Source organism: Uncinocarpus reesii, genomic scaffold (assembly GCF_000003515.1).
Source record: "Uncinocarpus reesii 1704 scaffold_3 genomic scaffold, whole genome shotgun sequence".
Lineage (NCBI taxonomy): Eukaryota > Fungi > Ascomycota > Eurotiomycetes > Onygenales > Onygenaceae > Uncinocarpus > Uncinocarpus reesii.
Window position 1 is genome coordinate 151,438 of NW_003052498.1, and position 16,606 is coordinate 168,043.

Consider the following 16,606-nt stretch of genomic DNA (forward strand, 5'->3'; position numbering starts at 1 on the left):
CAAAGTCATCGATAGAAATTTCCTGCGGCTTGTGCTTGCTGTGCTTGGCGGGTTATTTGGCTTTCCTCGACTGCCACCGCCCCTCTTCGGGGCCATTGTCAAAACAGCTATCGAGACACCCACGCACTTGCAATGCGATGTCTTATCCCCCCTGTTTGGTGGTCCAGAGCTTGACTCCGTGCGTTGGACGGTGAGCTTGATAGTTAGCAGGGCTTAGTCAGCACATTCAGGCCCATTGCAACCGACGACGATATGGCTTGGAAAGAATGTCACTAACAAACTGCTCCTTGTTAGGCAAAGTCATCTTTGCTTAATCGCTTCATATGGCGGATGGACGATCCTCTTCCCCGAAAACTCAAACGAACGGGGAGACTGCGGAAGAGGTCTCAAGTTCTGGGGTCAGCAGAGGCGCACGCAATGCTTGTATGTACTGTACTATTCCTCCGTCGCTGCTCTGTGGGATGCTGCCAGTGATTTCTGACCCGGATTCCCATTTAGTTTCGTTGCTTATGTCGCCCAAACCGAAGACGTGTTCTGACCGATCTGGAGCTTCCCCCAAGTCCTCGAGCGTCCATCGAGCCTTTCAGAGCCGAGATGCACTAGGTGCCTATATTAAGGCGCCGGAGTCGTCGCCAGGGATCATATATTATACGGAGGATTTCGTCGCGATAGCTGATCGCTACCCTAAATCTTCCGTTCACCTTCTTTTACTCCCTAGAGATCCATCAAAATATCGACTGCATCCGTTCGAGGCATTTGAAGATGCTGAATTCTTGGCCAAAGTGCAAGCGGAGACTCAGAAGCTACGTAAGATAGCAGCATCAGAACTGCGTCGTATCTATGGCAAATTCTCGGTGTTGGAGAATGCCCGTCTAGAAGCCATGGATGCCGATCCTCCTCCCGATGAACTCCCCATTGGAAGAGACTGGGAGCAGGAGATAATGTGCGGTGTTCATGCCCATCCGTCCATGAACCACCTCCACATTCACATCATTTCCAAGGACAGATATAGCCCGTGCCTTAAGCACAGAAAGCATTACAACAGTTTTGCTACACCATTTTTCGTCCCTATAAATGATATGCCCCTTGGCCCTCATGACCCGAGGAGGCATCCTGGAAGGGAAGGCTACCTGCAGCAAGATTTGAAATGCTGGAGATGCGGAGCCAATTTCGACAATAAATTTACAAAACTTAAAGACCACCTAAGCCAAGAGTTTGAAAGTTGGAAGTGCTCCTAATCTTCACAATATCAACCTTTTTTGAATATCCATAAGGCACTTCGGGAGTAAATTGCTAGATATACGCTGGCGATAGTAACTTCAACAGCGTTTCGGGACGAGTCAATGGGCGGCAATGTGCAGAGACTTCTAGAAGACCGAGACAAACACGTTCACCAGTGCAGATACGTTTCAGAACCTCCGAGACGAATCGATGAGGCGATTGCGTCGCTGGTGTACCGAGGGAAATGCGTGCCCACGTCGAGAGCAGGGATGGGCTAAGTGTCTCGCGTCAAACCGGTATAAATATTCAATTCATTGCACGATAACCGTCTCTAGTTCAGCAATTTTCAATTTTCGGAGGGCTCTCAGTTGTCCGCAAGGCCTGCTTGACTTTCCATGCACAAGCACTGTTGCTAAACAGAGATTGGGATTCTCATCAACCAGCCCATCACAGCTACAATCAGTTGCTACCGCTCGATTGGCGATATTTTGGACTCGTGCAGAATAAAGCCCTTTTGTTGATCAAAAGTAAAGCTTTCGTGTTTCCGTGGCTAGAATTACCGGGCGCTTTTTATAGACTGTTAGGGCGTCAACGAGGCATCGATAATTAGTTAACGCCCCCAAAAATGGAGGGATTTTTTTGACAGAATCTCTCAACATCTTTATACTTGACGCCACTTACTTATGGCCATGATCCCTGGTAGACGGACGTTCTGCCCCTGGAATCGTTTCAAACCATCTCTGTCTCCACGATTTGCTTCGTTCCAATTTCGATCCGCCATCAACCAGCTGTGTTCCCCTTGAGGAGCAAACCCTCAGTTATCGGCATATCGGCCAGAACAGTTTGCAGTGATGCCGCACCCAAAGCTCAACTTCCTACCAAGGAACCTACGGCGGCACTGCAGTTGGGTACAACACTGCTTAGCAATAAGGCTAAATATACAATCAATCGAATTCTCCAACGCAGGACAGCGCCAGTATTCTCCTGTGTTTATCTGGCAATGTAGGTAAGCTTTGATATGCCGGTATGTTGTCTTGCTGACCATATGTCTAATTAGTGCACAAAACGGGAAGAAATATGTTATGAAGAACATCTTTCATACTGAATTCGAGTATCAGTTGAGTTTACAAACACCATTGGCGGGTTGCTCCAATCTACGTGTTGTTACGGATACTATTCCTGAGCATCTTCTATTTGTCTATGAATACTTCACGGGGGACTTATTTGATCTGGTGGGAGAAGAGGGTGTTTCACTGGCGGCAAAGAAAACAATCTTGCGGGATGGTTTTACTGGACTGGCAGCCTTGCATGAAAATCGCATTTTAAATGGTGGTAAGAAATTTTCAGGATCTGTCATTTGACTCTTGCTAATTGTTTTTATCTTTCTTGATAAGACATCAAACCTAACAACATCTTTGTCGATTATGAGATCTCTGACGGTGTTGTCCATGTGAAAAGAACCCAGATTGGGGACCTTGAGATGGGCTCTGATTTACCACCTGGATTGAATGTACGTGGTGCCCTGTTGGGTAACCCAATGTGGCGCAGCCCTGAATCCCGTGCTGCTGCTCGTATCAATCTTCCCTCTGATGTCTTCTCTTATGGACTTGTTGTAAGTTTACCCATCTCATTGCTATGGAGCTGTGCATTCTGATGACGTACTATTCAAGTGCATTTTCACTGTATTGCGCCAGATCATTTTTCGGATTGACAAAGAAGGGTTAAGTGGAGCTGAGAGGGAAAGAATTATAGTGAAACGTCTGCTTTCATATTTTGGTGATGGCCCAGGGCTAGTTGGCTTTTTGGGATATCTGGATGACGAGTCTGCTCGGTGGCGCGACCTTGTATTGGCTGTGGCAGAGGAGTTCAATCCTGATGATGCGAGGCAACCCTTTGCCATGTGGAATGATGTGGATGAACTCTTTCGGGACCTTATTGTCAAGATGACGAACCTCGATCCCACACAGAGAATTACAGCCAAAGAAGCTCTGCAACATCCTTGGTTCCAAGATGTTTGACACTTATTTGACACAGTGCCCATTGTTCTAGCAGTGAGTACGGTGCCTGAAAGCTTGTTCCGTCATCGCAGTCAAATGTTGGATTTGATCCATCTATTCCCCTCGTGCATGGATTCATTCCACCTTCACTACCATCAGTGGAGCGCTTGTTGACATCAATTTTGAGTCCGTCGAGTCTCTGCCTACAATGACTTCAAGGCTTACTACATATCTACTTTAGCTGCTGTTTGACTGGAGAATTAAATTTATAATGTCTGGAGCGTTCATCTCATAGATAGTTCTTCCCCTTCCGATAGACAAACTAATCACACCAGCAGTAATCAATTCTCATTGAATGGTTCGCAAGAGTGATAATATAGGACCTTGTCTGTTCGATAGTTTTATTGAGAATTCTCGCGGCAACTGCACGATTTTGGACGAACCGTCACTAGAAGTTCTCATATCTAGAGTGGATTCGGCTGAGATTTGTATTCAAGTTTCATGCATCTGGCGTTTGACCGAGAAAGTAAATCTCGTAGCTTATCCTCCGTCAGGCGAGTGAGCATCCGTCTTTATCTCCTTAAAATCATAATAAGTTCATGGGCAGACCCAGGTGCCAAAATAGCCTGATCTCAGAGCAAGAGCACTGACATCTAGAGTCAAATTCTTTTTTCAAGAGTAGTTGGAGTGGTAGTTATGGATAGGTGAGTGGGCGCATGAGTCTTTTTATCTAATTGCTTGACTGATAGACTGGTTAATGAGCGAAGCATGCATCTCCTCCCAGCATCGTCACGAGACGCATCAACAACCCTCTTCGCTCCTAATCCGAATACGTCCCTTGTCTCAGACCCTATTCTCATTGAAAAGGTCACATCATGGGTTAAAGAGTACATGACTCACTATGACAGCTCCCACGATTTTGACCACGTCCAACGCGTCCTAGGTCTCGCCCGCCTCATTGCTTCCGTTCCACCGGTCGTTTCCTCCTTCCCGTCATCTCCGCCGCACTACAACCCCCTAGTCATCACGCTCTCCGCGCTCCTGCACGATGTCGGTGATAAGAAGTACCTCAAACCCGGCGAAAACCCTGATACCATGGTCTACGAGCTACTCGTGTCCCTCGGAGCACCCCATCGTCTAGCAGAGATGATTCAAACGGTCGTCAGCAACGTGTCGTTTTCGACGGAAACCAAGTCACCAGAGAGCCGAGACAAAGTGCAGAGGTTGGTGCACGAGATCCCGGAGCTGGGCGTGGTGCAGGATGCAGATCGCCTGGATGCGATTGGCGCCGTGGGTATTGGGCGCACGTTCACGTACGGTGGAGCGGCGGGCAAGGTGGGCCAAGAAGCCAGGGGAATGCGGGAGACTATCGAGCATTTTACGGACAAATTGGAACGGTTGGAGGGCTTAATGAAGACTACGGAGGGAAAGAGGCTGGCGGCTGACAGAACTCGGCGGCTCAAACTATTTAAAGAGTGGTGGGAGGAGGAGACGCAGGAGGCACAAGAGGGATTGAAGGCTGTGTGAAGATCCTAGTTTGATATCTTAATCATGAAAGTTGCAAAAGCCTGTGCAAAAGCCTGCGCATTTTACGTCCAATACGTCCAATACGTCCAATACGTCCAATACGTCCAATACGGAGTACCTAGGACAGAATCGGTTCGTGAGGACGCATATCCCCTCCCGTGCTAGATGCGGAGTTGATTTGGGAGTTTGTTCCAAGGTGAAGAGTCGACTTGTTCTTATCGGCTTCAATAAGGGCATTGACTACTTTATTGCCTACTTCTGAGCCAGTCGCCAGTGCCGCATTCCATGCCACAAGTTAGAGGCAGCAATTCAAGCAGAGCAAAAAAAAGTCCAGCACGACTCAACAAGATTCCAATGGAGCTGCTCAGTAAAACTTTCCAGTTGGGAGATGACGCTGCCGGAGAAACTGTAGAGCCGAAAGACTGGAGCCTACCTTACGCTAACTATAACTAACTATCAAGCTAGTGCGTGCGGGCATACCCGGGCTGCAAAGGGGACGAAGTTATGTGCACAAAAGGGGTCTCAAGGCGACTGGCAGATATTACTTGCAACTGATGGCATATTCATAAGAATACATTTGCTTATTATTACCATACAAACTATAGCATTTGGCAGTGCTCCTGGGTAGGCAGATTGCCATTGCCGCTCCTTTGGTCCTCCGGAGTTCTGTTCGACTTTCGGGAACGAGCTTAAATAAGCTTAAATCGGCTTCGGCTTGGCAAAGCAACACCCACGGTCCCAACGGTACCGATAACCCCATCATCTCAGTTGATATCAGCGAAAGAGACCATGGCATGGCTTGGGGAAAACTCATACAATCTGATTAACCTATAAAAAACTTAAGAACCTAAATAAAGCAAAAAAGGCACCACAAAAAGCCCAATTGATAAACCATATTCAGACCTAATCCAGTTTGCCCACCTCCATCCGTACCCCATGAACTCCTCTTTTTTTATGAAAAGAATTTTCGCCTTGTCGCCGTATATGCCGCCCCGTATGAGCTCCGTTGCCAATATAATGAAAAGAAGAAACCCCAACTGTAACAAAACGAGACATAGGAAACGGAAACGTTGCTCCGATAGCGTTCCGAGAAAAGTCTAAAAGTAAAAGCAGGCGGAGTTTTGGATCCAGCCTGCCGACCCACAATGCCGTGTCAAGATGTTAAAGTCGGGCCGAAAGAAGGGAAGTAGACTGCCGCTGGCAGGAACTGAAAGAGAGGTTCCACCGGGTGATTCTGTCTTTCAAGCCCGGTTCGACCAGTCCATGCACGAAAATCAAGGATAATGCCATATTTGCGCCGATTAGCGTGTAAACACCACCCCCTTGGCAACATAGTAAACCTGCGTGAAACCCGGGGAAGAAAATTGAATACAGGATCGTGAAATAAAGAGCGAAATGAGGGCTTTGGGCGAAGACGCCGCATTCAGCTCGTCAATTTCGTAGTTTCGTAATGCGTACCACAAGGAATCTTTAGCCAATCTCAATCGGCCATTGTTTGCGCGTAGCATGCTTGTCATCGCACGCCACTGCCAGAGTGAAACAGATTCAAGTACGTCGAGCCGCCGACGCGCGGTTATGAATGTGAAGGAGACGGTTCGCAGAGGGAACCCTGGGTTTGTTAGGAAGTTGGAAGCCGCTCAGGATTTCGCTTTCGACGAAACAAGAAGCGCGTTTGAATCGACGATCGGAGTACTTTTCATATATCGCAGGATGGTGCCTCTGCGGGATGTCGCAGCACTCAAGCATAAGTGAAACCAGGGGGTAGAGCTGAGAAGGAGTATAGTTCGAATAATAGACGTGAGTCGCACCCTACAGAACAGGTTAGGATTGCGTCCGGCGAACTAGGTCATTAGCAAGGGAAGAACATACCCAATCACCCTTTCTTAGCATTAGCCTCGCAAGACAGTGTGCGCCTGCCGCAAGAAAACTTGGAGGGCAGCCAATAAATCTCTCATCCATAATAGTTATCTCAAGGAAGTATTTGGCGAGAGTTCGAGTCTCTAGATCGTAATCATCTGCCTTGCTGATTCGGCGAAGAAAATTCATCGGGCCTGGCCATCCAAGCTCAAATTGAAGTAAGCTGAGCATGAAGCGTTCGGCCTTTAAAATTTCCTCGGCGGTATAAGTGTTGTCCACCATATAGACAATCTCCTGAACGGATGGGCAGTTGATTTCCTCGTATTTCGCAGCAATGAAAATAGCCGTAGCGCCGACCAGCTGAAGCTTTCCAAGCGAGACGATCTTGGAAGAAAGGAACCGATCGATATAATTAACGCAAAGGAAAAGCGTTTCGGGAAGGAGATTAAATCGGAGATGGACTTGAACGATCCAATCCATAAGGACGGAGCGCATGGACCATTGAATCTCAGCTTGATTATCCATATAATGAGGGTTTGGCATCAGTTTAACCTGCAACGGAACTATCAGAATCGGCCGCAAGGACAATGAGCATTTGGAATGAATACCTCAAGTTTTCTCATGTAGTCAAAGATCTCGTCTCCATATTCGGCGACCATGGTGGGATCAAAACATTCGTCTTCATAGTCTTGGGCAGTGCGGGTAGACTCGACGAATTTTTTCGCAAAGGCTAGGTCTCGCTTTTCATTTGCAGTGAACTCTGGAAATAGAATGGCAGTGGTGCCCACAGTTGTATTGTCGGTGCCGTAAAAATGAGAACGAGGTGGCATAGAGCCATCATCAACAAAATTTTCATTATCGTCATACCAGGATTCTTCAGGATCGGATGCTGGATCATGATGACCATAAGCTGCCATGGCCTCTTCTGCAGAAAGGCTTTCAATAAGCCCAGCAGTGCATTTGTCTTGAGCACTCTCACTATCTAGAGGAAGCACAGTTGACTGAGGTTCAGTCGACAGTTTTCCCGGGATACAAGCTGTCGGCTTGGTTGGATTGTAGATCTTGATCTCCCCATTATCTTCAATGTAAACTCCCTCGATCTTTTGGAGACCATATGCACCATCTAGCACAGAATCCCCATCTTGATGTTCTTGACTGTGAATAGAACAGTCATGCTGATCATGTGAGGTCGTAGGGCTCTTAGACTTAGAGTCTAATTTTTCTGGCGCCGGGGGCTGATTTCCATCGGTAATCGAGGCCGTCGACTCGACCAGAGGAGGTAGAATGGAGTCCTGAAAAACGGTATTGCGTCTCACCGGCGGTTTTCGAGGGTTCACGGGAAGCGCATCCAAAGCGGCCGTCCTGACAAGGGCACCTGCTGCATCAATGGTATTATTCTTGTTCGGTACTTTAGTTGCGAGGATTTGGGACGCTCGTTGGACCGGTCGGGTGAGCGTAGTCAGCTTCTCCGCAGGTTTCGACTTCTCCTTCGCGTTGGAGATAAAGTTATCATCCTTAGCCAGTCGAAGGGAGTTGGCTGTATTGCTGACGTTCCCCAATGCTGCTCGCTTCAATGGCTCCCTTGGCCCTTCACCCCGAGCGAGTGAAGAGAGAGCCGGGCTGGACTTGTTGCGGTGGTGAAGCGTTTTGCCATTGCGATTAATGGGCAACGCGTTTTCATCACCCCGGATCCGCATGGTTTTTGGACGCTGAGGCTAAACGTAGAACAACATTAGCAGCAGCCACGAATTGCAGGGGGTGGATAGGCATTGGACGTGGAAGTGGGAAAAACAGCGATTGAGGATGAATTCCATACCTTGGCATCCATGCTCTAATAGATAAAACTGCAAGATAGACTGTATGGCTGGACAATTAAAGAGGTGCTGCTGCTCTGATCCACGTCTGGATAAGAGCTTTGAAGTAGACAGCCTCAAGCGTTGCTTGCGATCGCATGAGGCAGCTCACAACAGCCCTAAAATAACGAGCCCAGTTGCCCTCTGTCAAAGAAAGGAGGGATAAGGTCCAGCAGCACAAGCAGGAGAGCAGCTGCAGGCGTGGGATGTGGGAATGGGCGTGGCAGCGTGCAGCTTGTTGATATTCAGCTCTCTGGATTTGCTGCAGTGAAGACGGGGAGACAGCAGTAAACAAAGCTAGTCCCAAAGCGGGAAAGCGCCCGGTGAGTTTGGCCGAGCAACCGCCAGCCGCCCTGATTACGTCATGCACAGCTGGCGTGCGACACGTCTTCTCAACCGCCGCGGAAACCAGGACGACGACAGCAGAGCGTCAACAATGGCTGATCTTTTGGAAACTGATCGGTCTCATGTCTCACGAGTCTCATGCGACTATGAATATGGAATTTATAGCTCCCGTCACTCTGTGTTGTGGTGAGTATTCACATCTCAGTGGAAAGCTGGGGCTTTACGCGTTAAGAACACGCTGCAAACACCAGTTCACGTGATGGTGGAAGGGCTCAGCTTGTGTGGCACTTTTCCCATGGAGAGCGCACCAGATGAAAAGAAAGGCGGAGAGCACCCTCTACAATGGATATTTCGGTCTCAAGTGCGCTAGGAAACACATCCGAATGCATTTCGCTCACATTGTGGGCAACTTTGTGCTCTCCCGCAGCGACAGACGAACGGAACAGTAAATTATTTTCATCAGACTTGGTGTTGTCGACCTAACAATCCGCAAATTCGAACAAATACGCCATGTTTCTCCCGCACGGTTCCGGCTCTGCGAATTTCAGTTTGGTGAGGCCATCCATCCTCTCATGTTTCGGTCACAAGATGGAGAGTTGTTCCGAACTCGCCAAGAAGAGCGCAAAGTCTCAGGTCCCATTCCTGCATAACCGCCGGTTCCAGTCCGCTTCGCTTTTCCCGCGTTTGCGCTCACCGATTTCTTTGTTCACGAGCGGAGCAGACATCGAGATCGAGTCGCTGTTTTTCCCAGAACAGCCCCAAATCCCCAACGGCCGGTGTCTGCGGTTGATGGGCCTCTGGAATCACGGCGCTCCGGGAACAACGGAGTATTAACCTTTGGATTCAGGACGGGTCCTCGATAATTGAACACAACATCCGTGGTTCAGGATGCCCGTGGTTTCTTTGGTAGAGTTGCCTTCTCATGGCTGTAGCCTGTATGCCTCATCCCGCAACCAAACTCTGTACGGTCGAATGATGGCATTCTGGTCTAGTTATTACTGCACTAAGTGCTGGGATTTTGGAGAGAGCGAAAGTGGTATCTTCAGAGTGGGGATTCATGGAACATTGACGCCCTGCTCGCAGGGAACAGTCTCTGGGTTTTGCCAGCCCATGCGCATGGCCTGGGTGCTGCAGTCTTGTCTGCCCAGCAGCTTCTCAAGCCCGTCTCCGCCAAAGCAAAAGAATCCACCAAAAATAATGCGGACGCCGGGATGTGAAAGGGGGCCAGCGATCCACGAGGATTGGCCAGCAAATAGTGATCAGGACGGATCCAACTCTCTTGACGTGGCCGCCGCAGAGGCTGCTTGCTCAGCCAACCAAAGCCCAGCGCTCCGACGTGGTGGCTATCTCGCCCGTTCTGTCCTCGTCTGCGAACATGCACGATGCACCGCAAGGGAGGGGAAGAGGCTTTCTGCGAAATCTCATCGACAGCAGCTCCTTCACACTTTTACCCAACAAGCCCAAATTCCCAAGCCAATCCCGAAATGTAGCACCCAAAGCTTTGCGATCGGGTCTGTCGCAAGCCTCAACGCGCAAGGTATCCGGTCTGTCAATTCCTCGTACTGATCGCCTGTGTCTAACCTGACACGGGGAGATTATCCTTTCGTATAAATCGAGACAGTTCTCACGAGAAATGCGACATATATCCGCCGTCGCGAACGTAGAGAAGCTTTGCGATTGTAGCCCCAAATAAAGCCGTAGAGAGCAGTTATATTGAACAATTTGAACATACAGAGCATGTTTTTTACACTAATTCCACAGGATCTCAGCAATTGCCGGACTGCAAAGCTTACTATCAGATGAAAAGGGTTGTTCTGGTGGTCATGCTCCGGCATCACCGCATCTCGTCCACTATTTAGGTGTGAAACCTCCACTGTTCGCAACTTCAACTTCTCCCAACTCCCTGTCGGCTTGCACCTTTTCAACCTCAACCATTTCAATCAGCAACTCTCTTGTGCTGTTTTATCTTCGAATCCAGGTGCTGGGCAGTGCTCTATCTGGCCTTTTGCATCGTCTTGTCTTTTTTACCCTTCCTGCTGCCTGATTCGTTTGGCTCTCTTCTTTGCTCGGAGCCCGCCAACGTCGCCTGTATAAGAAAGCCGCTCCATCCACACCGTCGTCAGCCCTCATCACTCGTACTCACGGCCGATGGCCGTCATCGTCGTATGATTGCGATTCAGTGCTGACACTTTTGGAGAAGCCCAGGTAAGTTTCTCATCGATTCGCCCACATCCGAGCTATCCTCAAATTTGAGGGTCGGCCACATCCCGTACTCGTCCTTTTCTTTCGGGCTTCGATTCATTCATCAGCATCGACCCGATAAACCTGATATGAGGGCTGCTACAAGACTGAATCCGTCTCCATCCCGCTATTATCTTGCCCAGGTCTAATATCTTCTGTTTTCCCTCCTAGCTCGTTACCCGAATCGCTCGACCACTACCTCTCTTGCACAGCGCCAACGACCACGGTTTCTTCCGAGCTACCGCCTGAGCGCTTTGAATTGGATCCTTCCTCAAACAAATTTACCTTCGATCCATACTCCGTTATCGTTGCTACGAGAACAGATGGAGGTCACAAATCTTGTTTCGAACCAGCCTTTGCATCTCGATCCTACCGTAACAAAATGCAATTCAAAAGAACCTACAACCGGCGATATCTCTGAAATATTTCCAAACGGCGACAGTGATATAACGGCTCCCATGCCAGAGGACCATGCCACCCTCGAGAACGGGTATTCAACAACCCCTGACCCGGCACCGTCGAACAGTGATTGCAGCGGTAGGGTAGATGCTCATCAAACCTTACCTTCGAGCTCATCTCCTAAGAATGTCGCTTTTGAGCTTGTTCTTGATGAAGAATCAAAAGTGAGAGGAAGAATACCAATGAGAGTCCAAATCTTTCCCCATGACACAACGGACTCTATCGTGACTACTGTGAAAAATTTCTACGGTATTTACGAGGGCATGGGGAGCGGTGTGAGTTTTGAAGACGAAAATGCAACTACCCTCATTGCGCGTTACGAAAATTTGCGAAACAATATGACCGTCTACGTACGTGTGATCCCGAATCATGGCTACTCGACCCAGCAGCTGTACTATGGAGCGCCCCAACATGAAGGCGCTCCACGGCCTTGCCTTGGAGAACCCTTCCAACCGTCATCCGACCATGGTCGCCCGCCTTCAAGGCCAACATCTCGAGTCTCCCGGAAGCGCAGTGCCTCTCCGTCTGCCCGTGGGCGCCGAAGTGTTTCCACCCAAAAGGCTGCACGGTCTCGCAACAAGAGCCGCGGTTCTAGCACTCATGGTAGCTTCCTCGAAGAACCACTTGTACCTTATAGCGATAGCGATGGTGGCCATGCGTCAATTACGAGTTCGAAGAAAGCAAGGAGCGAACATTTTGCTAGTTCTGACATTAGCATGGAAAATATCCTTCATGATGGTAGAAGAAAGAGACCAAAATTTGAGAGTTCGGTATGATTCTATTCTGTCTGCTTTTCCCCCTTCTTCTAGCCCCAGTCCCTAACTCTTTCTTTCTTTTTTTTCCGAAATCTAGGAATTGCCACTCTTCGCTCCTCCCCAGGTTCCTAGGACAACCTCTGCGTCATCCATATCCCCTCAACGGCGATCGACTATCCAGGAAGGGGCATCTCCCTTCATAAGGCCAGCCTATCCACTTGGGGTCCAATACCCACTGCATTCACCACAGGGTCTCAGAAACCATGAGCACCTATATTCTCTTCAGGGGAACTCACCATATGCCACTCCTGGGGCCCCGCATCATGGCCACCATCTCCGGGAACGACCACATTCACAATCCGCGGGGCCGCATGGAAATAAGATCAACAACTGTGGCGTTCTTCCAACGCCCGATCCAACAATTGCCAGTTGTATTTCTGATGAAGATGTAGCGATGCAGCTAATCCGCCTTGGTGATGCGTCAAACTTCTCGCACGGTCGCACTTCTCTGTCCACCGCCGACGATGCTTTTAGCGGAATCGCTGATGCCTCTTCATCCACTGGTGCGACTTCGGATGGAGAAATGAGTGTAGACGAAGGGGAACCGTCGCTGAAGGCAGCACAAATGAACCAGAATGGCGGCAGTTCGGGTACCGACGGCATCAACGGAAATTATCGTTTGGATGAAGCTCCCGTTGCCACAAAGAATGAGTATGAGGATAGCCATACCTACGGTTCTCAAGCCGCGAACACTAGGCGGGCGAAGCCCAAATTTGGCAATACGAGTAGCGCAAAGACAAAGCAAGGTACAATTTCTAAATCGGCAAAGGTCATCAAGGCGCGCTCTGGAACGGTTGCTCGAAAGCCAAAATCAACCACCACCAACGGAACTAGCAAGATTGCCCTGCCGCCTCCATCCATATCACCACAGATACAGCGAAAGGCGTCCGGGTCCGGATTAAATTTCCAGCATCAACTTGCAGCTGACGAGGAGGATTTATCCACTAAACCACGATGCCAACGGTGCCGTAAGAGCAAGAAAGGTTGCGATAGGCAACGCCCTTGCCAGAGGTGCCGTGACGCTGGTATTGGCATTGAAGGATGCGTGAGCGAAGATGAGGGCAACGGGCGTAAGGGTAGGTATGGCCGACACATGGGTGTTCCTATTAAGAAGGTGAACCCAGGTCCTGCGGACCAGGAGCCTCAGACCATGGCTCCCTTTTTCACTGCGGCTTCTACTGCTGCTGCTCAAGCTGCCAGTAAGAAGAGAAAGCGGTGAGCTTATTGCACACCCATCTCCCGTGCTACCCAGCGTCACTCTCTCAATTTGATATCAGTTCTACAATATACACTGGAACCTCTCCCCACGCCAACCCTTTTTAGCTATTTTCAGAGTACGTCCTCGCTATACAGGCCGAGTGTCCCATCCACTTTGATATCCTCTCCCCCCCTGGTGTGCGTTGTCTATGCTAGTGTTTAGTCCATAGCTTATATTCGGAGTACTGTTTAAGTGTTTCTTCCAGGCATAGGGAGCAATGCTCCATGCTGCGAATTGTGAAAAAGACAAATTGCTTTGCTTTATAGGATAGCTGACATGCCACTTTTATATATCTCACTCGCGTTGCTCCCACAACTACACTGTCCTTTCCGTCCAGTTTTCTACCACCTGATTTCTATTTTTCTGTCTTCTTTTAATATATATATCTATTTCCTTTCTAAGGGCGTATTCTCTTTCAGGGTCAATTTTTTGTACTTGCATCTGTCCTTACCGCATCGAATCATAGGCGCAAAATTTTTAATCGGACTACTGTATTTGCCTCTCACTACTTTTCTTTCCGTCTCTATTTTGTATGTTGGCTTTGTCTGCCCCATCGACATTCCGATTGTGCGCCCTATTGCTTCAGCTCTTGGAGGTTGTGTCGTTTATTCCACTTATGACATTCTTTGACGGTTTTCTTGATCTCAGGCGATTATTGTTGAGTAGCCAATATAACTCCTTTTTTTCAAAAGTGTCGAGTCGTGTCGTCCTGATAACAAGATCGGCCCTCGGGCGTCGATTTGTTTGCCGTTCAATGGAGTGCGACACGGACAGCAAAGTGACAGTCTTTCTCTTCGATGCCTGATTGGATGAAAGCAGCCATATCACGCTTGTCTCTATTTGGCTAGATTGCATTATATAAGCTCGGTATCGGAGAATTAATCCACCGTTATCCGTAGTCAAACAAGACAAACAAAAAGAACTGACGCATCGGCGAATCCGCGATCCTCCTGGCGACAATTCTCTGGTGAGCTTTCGATGGGATATTTTATCTATTATATACAAATTGACGGTGAATGAACTGCCCTCTTGATTTGGAATCTGTTATGAGCCCGGAACCCCGTCACGCTTAGATTTCGACCGCTCCGAAAGTGACCTGCGACACAAGTCATGCCGCCAAAAGCCGCAGGCAATCGTCAGCCAGGGTCACGGCGCCCCATTAACGTGGATTCCGCAAGCTCGACGCCGGAAGTTGCAGGCACATTGTCCGCACGAGCTACTCCCGCCGCGCGAGGCGGACCAGTCCAGCGCCTTCAGACTCTGAAAAAACGCACCCCGTCAGGAAGCCTCGTGCCGCTGAATTCAGATGGAACGGCGCCGAAACCAACGTTAAAATATCAGCCGAAAGCCGTTGTTCGTCGGAGTAAGGAGGAGCGGGAGGCCAGGGAGCGGCTCGAGGCGGAGAGACAAAGAGAACGGATTTCGGAAGCTGCTGCGACAAGGCGGACTGCTGCGCGGGGCGATCGCGGACGGGGGAGGGGGAGAGGGAGGGGAGGAGCGTTTGGCCGAATCGCTGCAGATGCCGGCGGGCCCTTGGGCTCTGGAAGGAGTGGTAGGTTTGGGGTTAAATACGACCAGGCTGGCGGCAAGCGATCTGGTATCTATGGCGGGGGAAGCGGGGATGTTTCGTCCGATGAAGGGAGTGATTACGGGCCACGGTTCAGCATCGACCAAATCAATATCAGTAGCGACTCCGAAGGTGAGACGGCGGATGTTGGGAAAGGAAAAGCGCCGGCGAAGATGGCTTCAGCAGGGTCTCGGGGGCTCCGACCCATTCGTGTTGAACGACAAGAACATGTGGAGCGCACGGTCGATATCAATACCGAGGCCAGCTCGAGTAAATCAGCCGAGCTGAGACGGCAGGCGAAAGAGAAAGCTGGGAAGGACGACAGCTTATTTGTTGAATCGGACGATGAGGTGATTGAAGGGCCAGCCGACGTGGAGATGGTTGATTCAACAGCGGAAGCGGGCCCGCAGTTGAAGGAAGAGCCTACAGATACAGGCGCCGGAATTGCGGACGATGTTCCCGCTGCCATCGATGACACCGGTGCACCCTCTATTCCGAAAAAGGCGCCCAAGAAGACTATTATCAAAGATCCGCGAAGCCTATTCCAAACCAAGGAAGAACGACAAGAATATGATCGATACGAACAAGACATAGAGCAACTGAAGGAAACTCTAGGAAACATATCGACGACTGACACGACGCTCGGCGACCAAGCAGATGACGAGGCCAAAGTCAAGAACGAAGCGATAAAGGACGAACGCCAGGGCCGCCTCTTCCTCCTCCAATTCCCACCCATGACTCCGAACCTCATGGCCCCGTCCGCGCGAAAGAACGACGTCGAAGAAGCGACCAGCACACCTGCAACCCAAGCACCCGAATCAATCACGATCAAAGCGGAAAACGGCACGGCCACGCAGATTCCCCTGGACGGCGGCCCCACGAACCCCCCCGTCCCCGGCAAATCCGCCTCCTCACATCCCCTGATCTCCGCGACAAATAGTAGCCTCCCACCTGGGCGGGTTGGCAAGTTGAACATCCACAAGTCCGGTCGAGCGACGATAGACTGGGGGGGGATCAGTCTGGAATTAAACAAGGGCAGCGATGTCGACTTTTTACAAGACGCGGTTGTCGCATCGGATTCTAAACCGGGAGACAACAGCGGGTCAGACCGGAAAATCTGGGCCATGTCGCAGGTCAGTGGGAAGTTCGTGGTCACGCCGGATTGGGATAAATTGCTTGACGAATGATTGCCATAATCAGTGGAAGATTTTTTGTTTCTTTTCTATTGGCATATATGAGCGTAAATTAGATATGGGTGGTATAGAAAATTGGGCATTTTTGATGGCATCACGCAGCAATTTAGCTTGGACGGAAGTTAGGCAAAGCAAAATGGGCATATCATTTATCAATGGATCTTAATATAGCAATGTTCTTCAATCTAAGTGCAACTAAGACGGGCCATGCAGATGAATAAAAATACAAGTCGAGAATATTGTATGCTTGCCGTTACTGCTCCACGACTAAAT

General features: G+C 49.5%; 7 protein-coding genes across 7 annotated transcripts; 6 read left to right on the forward strand and 1 right to left on the reverse strand.

Annotated features, from left to right (window-relative positions):
- Positions 1-417: 417 nt before the first annotated feature.
- Positions 418-1,238, forward strand: UREG_04789 (uncharacterized protein; the record flags this gene model as incomplete). Its single annotated transcript, XM_002584054.1, has 2 exons — positions 418-423; positions 561-1,238. 2 exons carry the CDS (start codon positions 418-420, stop codon positions 1,236-1,238), a joined length of 684 nt encoding a protein of 227 aa, XP_002584100.1.
- A 1,001-nt stretch (positions 1,239-2,239) lies between these two features.
- UREG_04790 (uncharacterized protein) lies at positions 2,240-3,239 on the forward strand (the record flags this gene model as incomplete). Its single annotated transcript, XM_002584055.1, has 4 exons — positions 2,240-2,245; positions 2,340-2,553; positions 2,616-2,833; positions 2,892-3,239. 4 exons carry the CDS (start codon positions 2,240-2,242, stop codon positions 3,237-3,239), a joined length of 786 nt encoding a protein of 261 aa, XP_002584101.1.
- A 675-nt stretch (positions 3,240-3,914) lies between these two features.
- UREG_04791 (uncharacterized protein) lies at positions 3,915-4,745 on the forward strand (the record flags this gene model as incomplete). Its single annotated transcript, XM_002584056.1, has 2 exons — positions 3,915-3,922; positions 3,968-4,745. The coding sequence occupies 2 exons, from the start codon at positions 3,915-3,917 to the stop codon at positions 4,743-4,745; spliced, it is 786 nt and encodes a 261-aa protein (XP_002584102.1).
- Positions 4,746-6,290: 1,545 nt separating this feature from the next.
- On the reverse strand, positions 6,291-8,299 carry UREG_04792 (G2/mitotic-specific cyclin 3; the record flags this gene model as incomplete). The annotated part of the gene is made up of 3 exons (XM_002584057.1): positions 6,291-6,554; positions 6,615-7,154; positions 7,211-8,299. The coding sequence occupies 3 exons, from the start codon at positions 8,297-8,299 to the stop codon at positions 6,291-6,293; spliced, it is 1,893 nt and encodes a 630-aa protein (XP_002584103.1).
- A 1,389-nt stretch (positions 8,300-9,688) lies between these two features.
- On the forward strand, positions 9,689-10,844 carry UREG_04793 (uncharacterized protein; the record flags this gene model as incomplete). The annotated part of the gene is made up of 2 exons (XM_002584058.1): positions 9,689-10,344; positions 10,562-10,844. The coding sequence occupies 2 exons, from the start codon at positions 9,689-9,691 to the stop codon at positions 10,842-10,844; spliced, it is 939 nt and encodes a 312-aa protein (XP_002584104.1).
- Positions 10,845-11,499: 655 nt separating this feature from the next.
- Positions 11,500-13,534, forward strand: UREG_04794 (uncharacterized protein; the record flags this gene model as incomplete). Its single annotated transcript, XM_002584059.1, has 2 exons — positions 11,500-12,270; positions 12,506-13,534. 2 exons carry the CDS (start codon positions 11,500-11,502, stop codon positions 13,532-13,534), a joined length of 1,800 nt encoding a protein of 599 aa, XP_002584105.1.
- Positions 13,535-14,683: 1,149 nt separating this feature from the next.
- UREG_04795 (uncharacterized protein) lies at positions 14,684-16,327 on the forward strand (the record flags this gene model as incomplete). The annotated part of the gene is made up of 1 exon (XM_002584060.1): positions 14,684-16,327. One exon carries the CDS (start codon positions 14,684-14,686, stop codon positions 16,325-16,327), a length of 1,644 nt encoding a protein of 547 aa, XP_002584106.1.
- Positions 16,328-16,606: the final 279 nt, after the last annotated feature.